Below are 11,026 nucleotides of genomic sequence, written 5' to 3' on the forward strand. Positions count from 1 at the left end.
TAAAGATTAAAATTGTGATATCTGCCATACGCTGCTTTTTTCTAAAAATATGGTGCAGCTAAAGAAAAACACCCTACATAACAACAGCTGTGTTTTCCCGCACAAAGCAACCTGCTTGTAATCTGTTCACTTCTTTACTAGCAAACAGCACTAAAGCTACTGTGTCGCCTAAATGAAAGCAATGGCTGATATTTTTTCATGAAAACACGCTTTCCAACATCCATAAAGAAAACATAAAACAGAGATTATTGAAACCTTTGGGCTCTTGTTAAGATGATGCTAACAAATGTAACTAGGTAAGCAAAAGTTACTTCTCTATAATACGAGTATTCTGTTTGACTCTCGTTTACGGTACTCCTACGCAGTACGCGGTAACCGCACAATGACATCTACTGAAAAGCAATAATTTTGCAAAAAGTATACGGTTCATTATTATTTCTGAGTTGAAACCCACACATATCATTCATTTCAAGTTTTCAAAGTAGCAAGAATCCATAATCATTTTTGCCTGAGCTAGCACTTGAAAACAAGCCTGCAATATTGCCGGAAACTTGTTACAAATCGCCAACTTTCATGAAAAAAAAAAAAACACGTCGTCCGGAACGATAATGTGCTGAGAGTATTCATTTAGTGTTCGTCTAAGAAGAAACTGCGACTTACAGGCATTGCATTATGTTGTACCTGTTACGGTAAGCAAATTCGGTTTGGCTGAAAAGGAGCTAAAACCATTGTTTAACAAAACTTTGGGTCGGATATGTTTCTGTATTATAGGGCGTCTTTTCTCTAGTAATGCTTCAGCACATTCGTCTTTAATATTGTCTTGATGTCATTTGTGTTTTATTGTTTCAGTATGTCATTGATATGGAATGTGACCATGCTGTTGAAGAATTTTATGTGACATATTGCCACTGGCCAAATATTGCCAACTATTGCCATCTATAAAAAATAACTCAGTTTTGCGCGAAAGACGAAGCATCGATTGCCGTAACAAATTAGTAGACAGCTATACGATGTAAGGATAGTAGTTTTATCGGCCATATAAACATGTAACATTTACTTACTAGCCAAACTAGGAAGCATCGTGTCACGCGCGCACCGAATTGTCCTTCGTCTTGCCTCTCTTTTCAACGCGAACTAAGCTGCGAAAACACAGCGAACATGAAGCTATCAGCACTCGGCGTGCTCAGTTCATATCGCAGATCGCTTTCTAGATCGCACCCCCGCAACCGCACCATGCGCAGCAGCCGCCGAAGTAGAAAGCCCCCCCCCCCCCCCCCCCCTCATTGCCTTGCACGCGACGGAAGACGGGATTCCTACCCGCTTTCCTCGCTTACGCGCGCGGGATTGAGCAACGCCTGAGAGATAGCAGGCCTGTGCGCATTGGCTTTGTAAGGAATACCAAGAATACTACGGGCGGCCTTTTTTTTGTATTTTATGTAGTGTGGTGATATTAGCCAGAGTCGTTCGTAGCACCCCAAACCTGATGGCAATAGTTAATTGTATATGACTTGTATATGTGAAGCTTGATGAAACTTTCAGGGAGAGAAAATCTTAACCTGCACAAAATTCCACTCACACGGGATGTTTTAACAGCCACTAAATTCATTAGTGTATTCCACGGCATATGTTGCTCGAATAGAACCCCAAGTCATTTAACTGTAGGGACAATTGGAATAATCGAATTATTGAGTTGTAATGTTAAGTCTGTAGGGACATTACGATTTATTGGTCTGAACAGAACAGCTGCCCTTCTATTTTTAGTATTTGTAGCAAGTAAATTTGCGGTAGACGAAGAGGGCAGTTTCATTAGTGCTTGATTTGCGATAGTGCTTGCCTCAGTGGAACTCGAACTCGGTGCAATAACCAGAATAGTTGTGACGTCCACGTACATAATAAGTTTTACAATATTATCAATACCAACTAAGTCATTAATATAAACACAAAAATGTAGAGGCCACAGAATACCTCGCTGTGGCACTCTCGCGTGAACTGGCCTTAAATTTGACATGTGTCTGTCTATTATCCCTTTTTGCATAAACTGTTGAATATTTGACCGTATTAGTTCAAGAAAGACATCACAAAAACATAATGTTCTAGTTTGTCGAGTAGTGTAGCATGGTTTATACAATCGAACGCCTTCAAATAATCAACACAGATACCCAGAGTACACGACCGGAGTTCAAAAGACTGCAATAAATTCTACTTTTTTTTTTGAGTAAGTAAGACAGTTTCTGTTGACAGCACTTTCACAAAGTCATACTGCGCACTAGTGATCAGTTTGTGTGTAAGTTGGAATGATGTTATGCGAGCACGTACTAGTTTTTCTTTGCCTTTAGAAAGAATGGGCAACACCGATCTTGGTCGGTACTAGTTTTTATGATTCGGTGCTCAATTTGCGTTGACGCGATATACAGCACTAAGGTCACTTCGCTCGCTGCGGCTGTGGCGCTTGCCCACGCCAGCGTTTCGACAGCAGGTGCCCGCGGTGATCGAGACCGATGTGTTCATGTTTGCTGTGCGCGCAGACACCATGCTTGTTTAGTTCGCAAACGAATGTTTAAAATTCATACGACTGATAAAAAGGATATTCTTACTTCGTATGGATGTCTGCTCCTTTGCTATCGCAATCGATGCTTCGCGTTTCTGGCCAAACCGCGACTTTTAAAAATTTATTTTCCCTCATTAGGTTAACTAGCACTATGGCATTCTTTTAGACATCCCGGTCATTACAGTGCGAGGACAGTGCGAATGGTGAGACTAAGCAAACCATTAGTTATCTTTTTTGTACGAAGAGAGACTGAGGAGGCTGAAATGCATACGCCCCGTAAACTGTGTCTCTGTGTCTCGACAATTAAGACGACGATGTCGGTGTGAGCTGGACTCGTGCTCAGGCCAGCCTGCGTAACTAGTGATTCTGCAAACGCGGCTTCATCGGTGACCCTCCAAAGATGTTCTCATAAACATGCCTTTACTACGAAGTCAACGTCTCGAGCCCATACGATAATTGATAAAGCACTGCATAAGCCGCCATACCAAAACCACTACAGAAATCGTGTGAATTGTCTAGACACCAGTAAGCATTGTTTGGCTCAGCCATGACTTCGTTCTTGCTTAGTTTTGCTTACGTGCTTTTCCTACCTTATGCGCGTCTACCTATGGGCTGTCCGGTGGCAACGAATGCTTTTTAGTAGGCAATTGTCAGGTTTTCTCGCCACATCCGGGCCCTCCAATATAATCGTACTAATTGAGCTGGAACGCCGGGAACGATCGCGTCTCGACGGAGCAACGCGGTCGCAAGGGAACGAACGCTATGCGCCGCAGTACCGCGTGAGAGAGTGAGGGGAGAGTGGATCGCCGCGATGTCATGGCACCCTGGCTGTCGATCACGCACGCCTGTGTTATGCCGCGTTCCTTGAAGGCGCAAGCGCAAGCTCTCCCCTGCGTTCTGAGTGGGCCTCGGCAAGGTCCAATGAAAACCCGCCAAACCACTGAACGCTTCCTCGTAACTCTAAGGTGTTCATAACTAGAAGGCCGCTGCGCAGCGTTCGATTAGACATTGGGCACGCCGATATCTCTAGTTGGCCCAACCCCGCATTTTAACGCGACAGCGTTAAGGAGCTCGTGTCGCAGAAAAGCCGGTGTGGTCGGCGTCGGTGTCGCCGTCGTTGGCCGTGAGCGATAAATCCCAGGAGGCACTTCATGAATAAAAACAACTTGCAAGATGGGCTGGGTGGGAATCAAACCAGGGTCTCCGGAGTGTGAGACGGAGACGCTACCACTCAGCCACGAGTTCGATGCTCCAAAGCGGTACAAAAGCGCCTCTAGTGAATGCGGTGTTGCCTTAGAAACGAGCCGTAGAAAGTTATGCTGCGGTGTATATCGGTAATTATGAACATGTAACTACAGAAGTCGCAGTTACACGAGTAGCGAAGCGCGTTTCCGTTTCATTTCTTCTGCGCTTTCCGCACACGCAGAGCCATCTTGCGGCAAACACAGAAGACCCTCCTCTCAATGTACGGTGCTGCCCAGACAGGTGGCGTGCCACGCGCACATTGGGGCTGTGCGGGAACCGGTGCGAGGCGCGTCGCGGCCCGGACTCCCTCTCCCCTGACGACGCTTCCCCGTGCTCCCTTACGGGTTGCAGAAGCAAGCGTCCTTCCTTTCTTTAGATCACTGCATGTATATCTCTCTGCCCGTGCCGATCACGACGTTTGGCTGGCGTACATCGTTTCCCCCTCCGAGACACCGAGTTCTTTGATTCGCTCCGCTTGCTCAGGCGCACGTTTCGTTGCCGCGCCGAACGCTGCGTTGCTCGACGCTCACCGCGTGATTGGTGGGTGAAAAGTCCGATGCGGGGCGCCTCGTAAGTGATCGCTGCGCCGTAGCGCATTGTCTTACACCCCTTGGCGGGTCGACGGGAACGCTATCGCGTTCCACTCTTGAAGGCGAAGCTTAAGCGTCCTCCATTTTTTTAGTTGTGCCAACCGAAATTTCCAGCAGGCCTACCCCCAAATTTCAGTTGGGCAACCCCCACCCCTCCCCCGCCTCTTCAAGTTGACCCACCCTTAAATTTAAGTTCGCCGACCTCCAACTTTCAAGTTGACCCACCCCCAAATTTAGGTTGGCCCATCTTCAGATTTCAACGTGGTACATCCTCAAATATTAACTTATTGCAAATATTAGCAAATATGGCCCGTCCCAAATTTCAGGCTAGCCCATCTCCAAATTTACCTTGGCCTATCCCCAGATTTCAACTTCGCCCATTCCCAAATTTCAGTTGGCCCACAATCTAATTTCAAGTTGCCCAAGCGCCAAATTTTATTTGGGCCATGTGCAAATTTCAAGTTGGCCCACGCGGAATTTTTTTGTTGCCCAAACCCAAATTCAAGTTGGGCCACCCCACATTGCAAGTTAGGCAAACCACAAATTTAAAGTTTAGCTGACGCACCCCTATCATAATCCTTCCTATGCATTTTCTAAGGAGCCCTATGCATCTCTATGGGTATTCTTTTTAGACCGAAAGCTCTTCTAAGCCACGTCTCTCAAGGTCATTCATGGCGTCGTAATGACCTTGAGTCGCCGCAGCGCGTGTGACCTTACGCCACGTGATCCACGGCGGAGAGGCGTCGTAACTGCGCTCCCTCGGAGCCTCGCTGCTGCGATACCACGAGACTAGGCGAGGCTTTAATGGCTGCTTCGCCGGCACTTCGTCGCTCATTCTCGCCATGGATGGTGCAGCGGCTGGGCCGTCTGTGCGTGAGCTTAAGCGCAAGCGACATGCTGAATCCAGTCCTCCAGTACATATAGCTTCACAGCAGGCTGCTAAATCTCAAGCCAAGGCAAAGTTACCTGCTGAAACACTGGAGAAAACGGACGCCAGATTAACACGTAATAGAGAAGCTTGCCAAGCGCGAAAGCGTGCCAAGATCGAAGCTACTGCAACCACCATCACCGTTCAGCAACAGAGACAACAAGGAGAAGGAGACAGAGCCGTGGATACAAGCAACGGCACCCACATTGAACGTATGGCAAACCTCACCCTTCGGCTGGCGGCAATCTCGACTGCGACGACCAGGTTTCGTCGCGACTTAACGGACAGCCCGTTCGGCAGAGTGTGTAATGTGTGTGTGAGAGACTGTGGCCTGACTGTAATGAAACACTGTGTGTGTACTCTTCGCTAAACTAAGCCAAACCGACCTTTGGCTCGTGATTACTAGGTTTACAAGAGCCTAAAAATTAAATTACGGGGTTTTACGTGCCAAAACCACTTTCGAATTATGAGGCACGCCGTAGTGGGGGACTCCGGAAATTTGGACCACCTGGGGTTCTTTAACGTGCACCTAAAATCTAAGTACACGGGTGTTTCCGCATTTCGCCCCCATCGAAATGCGGCCGCCGTGGCCGGGATTCGATCCCGCGACCTCGTGCTTAGCAGCCCAACACCATAGCCACTAAGCAACCACGGCAGGTTTACAAGAGCCTCAGCCCAATTTTTGTTTTATATTTTGCTTTAAATTGTTCCTGATCGTTTAAAGGCTACCCATCACCTAGATTCACACTATCATAACAATTAAACGTCTTTGCAAATTACGCATTTCTGTCCCTATGAAAGGCATTACATCTTTCGCTTGACAGGGCTGGGTAACGCGCCAAAGAATCCTTACGAATTAAAACTATGCCCAACTAGGCTTGTTTGCGCAATTTTTCTTACCAGATCGAGGAAATGAAGATACATTTAACATACGTTACGTCATACTGTTGCAGATAATTTGTCTGCTCTTACAACCTGCAGGCTTCTAAGCGGACTTTCCTCCTGATTTAGTCATAGCACTAGGTTTCACCCGGTTTATACATGCGCGAATCACTTGCAGTAAACTGTAAATTCGCATACTTTAGCAAGCTCCGGAAAGAAAATTATCGGGGTATAAAAATTGAGAAAATATTTTAGTAAAAGACTACGAAAGAGGCCCATCAAGGTAAATCTGCTTCAGAAATATTTTCAGGTTTCTTGCACTTAAGGTACTTGGCACATTCCTAGTTGTATGGAGTTCTCTTGCAAATGTGACAATCTGAATGAAAAGTGAAGTTGGTTCCTTTTGTTTTTATTGTTCACCCTGCCTAAAAATTAGCCTTTCGTTTTGTGGCTGCTCCGTTGCATAGTCCTTGTTTTGCTATTTGATGCCTTCACGGTAGATCCCCTTAGAAGAGCTCTTAAGTTTTCAGGTATATTTTTCACTGTACTGTGCAACGTTGCTTATGCCGAGGAGTATGTTCGTTGTAGCATCAAGTGAAAGCAGGTAACAAACGTCTGTGTCAAACTTGAAGTATGTGTTTTCTTACATGTTGCCGTACTTTCTCACCTGTTTTTCTTGATGTCATACTTTTCCGGCATTCCTTCGTAAGATATTCTGCTCTGCGCAGTTTTAGGCAAACCATGAAAAATGCGAGCGTGAAGCTTTTTGAATCGTCCGCCATCCATAAATGTGCTGAAAATTATATCAGCTATTCATTATATATTCACTATCATGTACTTATCAAGTAAGTGACAGATCATTCCTAACTATGGCATCTTACGTGGTTGGATTTTCTTTCCCTTGTACTGACATTACTTGAGGTATATAATGACGTAATGTAAAGAGTTGTTGATTGTCAGCGCTGCGCTTCTCTCCCTTATGCGCAGCCTTATCCGCATTTACTATGACAAGTACCACGATCGACGCCGCCTTCATAAGAAAGTTTCCAGCTGCCTGAATAGGTATATAAAAAATGCAAACATTTGCTTCCAGAAAACTGAAACTAGGCTGTTATTCCTCTGAAATGTTTGCGCGGTCTAATTGACACTTAAGAACTGTTCGAAATAATTGTGTTTAACAAGCCTATGTGGCCACACAGACCTGACAGTTCCTTTTATGTAAATAAGTCGTACTCTACGCACGCACTGACGGTAGTGCAAATTCTAGCTGGTGAGATGGTCAATAGTTCGAGATCTTGTAGCGCTGTCGACAGACTGAATTCTTTTGAAGTATGTGCGTCCTCGTTGAGTGAACTTGAATTGTCATTGAAAAATAACCTGTTGTTCAATTTGTCCTATTATGTATAGACATGATACTGCTTACGGGCACAAAAAATAGAGGAAAGAACGAATATGTAAAAAACGCACGAGTTCTTGAATGGTAAAACCGACAAATCAATCTGAATGGAATTTGTTGCGCGAAAAGACCTTTCATTTAAGGCCTCCTTGAATGAGACAAGTGTTCATAAAATTGAAAAAATTACGAATTCATAACCCAGCACCGAATACACATAACGGACTTATGTAAGTGCATGCCTCTGAAGCGAATAAATTTGCCAAAATTACAGCTTACGTGACAACAATGGTTTTGCAAACGCTTTACTCACAGATTAGTGGCATGTTTTCAATTACTGCAAAAACAAAGTTGTCCGTTTGAGATGTTGCAGAAGGTTCAGCTGCCAGAGTCGAGAGATCACCTTCTTTTTTGTCATGAATTAGAGCACCATCAACATAAAATTTGTTTCTTTGCAACTTTTGTCAATCTTCAATTATTTCTGGAATATCTTTGAATTCCTTAGTACACATTTTTTTTACCATCAGTATATTTTAGCCTTTTTCTTTCTTTTGAATAAAACAAACGTCATCAAATCTGGTGCCGTGGATGCCGAGTGTAACAAGCTTTTCCTTCCTACTTATTCATACAGGAGCTCTCTGGGATCAAAAAGCTACATTTAATTTGCGTAATTACTTGACTAAATACGAGTTCTAATCACCCTATAATGTTAAGCTTTGTGATGCGAAAAAAATAATTCATCGCATTCTTGCTATTCTTAGGCATTCACAGAAATGCGCAAAAGGGAAGCGTCTCCTCAGCAAGCACCGACGCCTTTCTTGAGGGCTCTTTCCCACAAGAAGTTGCCCTCCTCCCACATTTCTATCTCATCTTCCCAGGCCAAGTAATCGTGAATGGGATCGGGCGATTTATTCTTAGATGTCCAGAGAAAGCAATACGCCAACCATGATTTGTGTTTCTAAACGCGTTGACATTCTGTTGATAATGCAACGGTGGTGCAAAAGTTTTCTGTTTTACTTAGCGTTGTCCCGAGTTCCAGGTAAATTTGTTATGGGGGTAGAGTTTGGTTTGTGGAGAGTTTAATGGAAGTAGAATGGAAATTTATTTACGGGGATAGAGTTGCCTAAAAAGTACACAGATAAAACTGTGATTTCAGAAGTTATATCGAAGAACAGAGAACGTTTGAGGTGATGTTAACACTTGACGGAAGAAGGTTAGGAAAAAGCTTATAAATATAGGTAATCGCGGTGTTCTCACGACACCTCAAGGAGTACCTCCTAGTTTATACGCAAGACACGCTCTAAGTCATAGGAAGCAATGCTTTCCAGAAACCGACCATACAAAAAGAAATCACGTTATTTAACACATTAAGTCTTGTCTGCGTTGGGCGCATTATTACAATTCTAACCTATAGAACAAGGCTGTAACTTTCAGCGGAGAAAAGAAAAATACATAGGTAATATTGGAGAATTTGTTTCTCGTTCTTGACATGAAGCCTAATTTCCTAAAGGACACGTTAACAATGTTTTTAACTTGTTCCTTGAAAGTTAAGGGGTCGACAATTGGCACACCTAAGTCCCGCATACAAACTGCTCCTTTGAAAAGATGGTTTCCAAGAGCATGAGCACACTGTACAGTACTCATTTTTCTGCTAATGAAAACAACGAAAATATTAGTTAAATTAAATAGCAAAAAGTTTGCAATACACCGTTCAGCGACAGAACTCACATCTTCCTGTAATACCTGTAGATAACAATCATGCACTGATTATATACAAGGATTAAGTTTTATATCGTAACTAAAGTAACATTATAAGTAGCACCAATTAGCGGAGTACAGCTCATAAGCTCATACAATCGTGGAAATGAAGCAATTGTAACTTTGTAAAGACGGGAGGCAGCGCTAAAAACTAAAAATGTGCGACTGTTCTGCTCTCCATTGAACTAATAGGAACGAGGTATAAGCGTAATAACCAAATTGCACAACTAGCGTGTTTACAGAATCTAAGCGTGCGGACTTACCACGAAGTGAGAAGAGCACAAGGAGAAAGAGACCGCACGGGTGGCACCTCATGTCGGAGTTATCGTAAGCAGTACATCTATTCCTCCGCGGGTTGCTCAAAAACCTATAGCCACAGCCGTGTCCCAAGCATTGCGTGACAATACGTGCAAGCTATTGGGCGAAAGAAACACCGATGGCAAGGAGGAAGTGGCATCAAATGTACTTTGCGCTTCCTGGCGACCCGTTAGCCATTCGTCGACAGCGCAGACGTGGTGTCGCTAAGGCACGCAGGCTCTCCGCCTCCTATGCGGCTGCCGCACTTCACAAGTACGCCGCTCCGCTCGAGGTCGTAGACGCGAAACTGCCGCCCAGCACGAGAAAGTAATGCCACGGCGCATTGCTGACCGCAATCGAATGTACACTGCAGCTCGCTAGTCGACGTCTGCTCTTTTTCAGGGACCGCTCGAAGCCACGTGGCCTGGCTCAGGGACCGACGACGCTGTGACTCCTCTGGTAGCTCGCTGGCGCCACCTAGGGACGAAGGGCAAAACTTCTACGCGCGGGCTCGCGCCCAACAACCGGGCCCTGGCATCTTAATCGCGAAACTCGTCCTCGATGTAGTGGTGAATTTCACAGCGGCACAGCTGCGGCGTCGGTATAACATACATATTCATTGTTCTCTATTTATTTATTTGTTTATTTATTTATTTATTTATGCGAATAGTATTATTTGTCTACCTCGGACGTTTTGCATCTATCCATCTATCTATCTATCTATAAAGAAAGCCTTGGGAGCTATCCAAAGGAGCAGGGAAACTGGGGAGGATCAGGTAAGAGCAGATTTGTTGAAGGATGGTGGGCAGATTGTTCTAGAAAAACTGGCCAACCTGTATACGCAATGCCTCATGACTTCGAGCGTACCCGAATCTTGGAAGAACGCTGACAAAATCCTAATCCATAAGAAAGCGGACACCAAAGACTTGAAAAATTATAGACCGATCTGCTTACTGTCCGTTGCCTACAAAGTATTTACTAAGGTAATTGCAAATAGAATCAGGAACAGCTTAGACTTCCATCAACCAAAGGACCAGGCAGCATTTCGTAAAGGCTACTCAACAGTAAACCATATTCACACCATCAATCAGGTGATAGAGAAATGTGCGGAATATAGCCAACTCTTATATTGGTTATATTCATTCATTATTCATTATATTGGTTAGATTGGTTATTAGCTTTCATTGGTTACGAAAAAGCGTTTGATTCAGTCAAAACCTCAGCAGTCATGGAGGCATTACGGAATCAGGGTGTAGACGAGCCGTATGTAAAAATACTGAAAGATATCTATAGCGGCTCCACAGCCACGTAGTCCTCCACAAAGAAAGCAACAAAATCCCAATAAAGAAAGGCGTCAGGCAGGGAGATACGATCTCTCCGATGCT

The 11,026-nt window shown here is 44.5% G+C and overlaps 1 protein-coding gene across 2 annotated transcripts in view; it reads right to left on the minus strand.

Moving 5' to 3' along the window:
* LOC126529952 (uncharacterized) overlaps positions 1-10,022 on the minus strand; it is a 103,966-nt gene extending 93,944 nt beyond the window's left edge. For both annotated transcript variants that reach the window (XM_055070139.2, XM_050177421.3), the window contains exon 1: positions 9,608-10,022. In XM_055070139.2, coding sequence (XP_054926114.1) covers positions 9,608-9,659 — 52 coding nt within the window. In that variant the 5' untranslated portion in view covers positions 9,660-10,022. The remainder of the gene's footprint in view (positions 1-9,607) is intronic.
* Between the last annotated feature and the right edge of the window lie 1,004 nt (positions 10,023-11,026).

This window comes from Dermacentor andersoni, chromosome 5 (genome assembly GCF_023375885.2).
Source record: "Dermacentor andersoni chromosome 5, qqDerAnde1_hic_scaffold, whole genome shotgun sequence".
Classification (NCBI taxonomy): Eukaryota; Metazoa; Arthropoda; class Arachnida; order Ixodida; family Ixodidae; genus Dermacentor; species Dermacentor andersoni.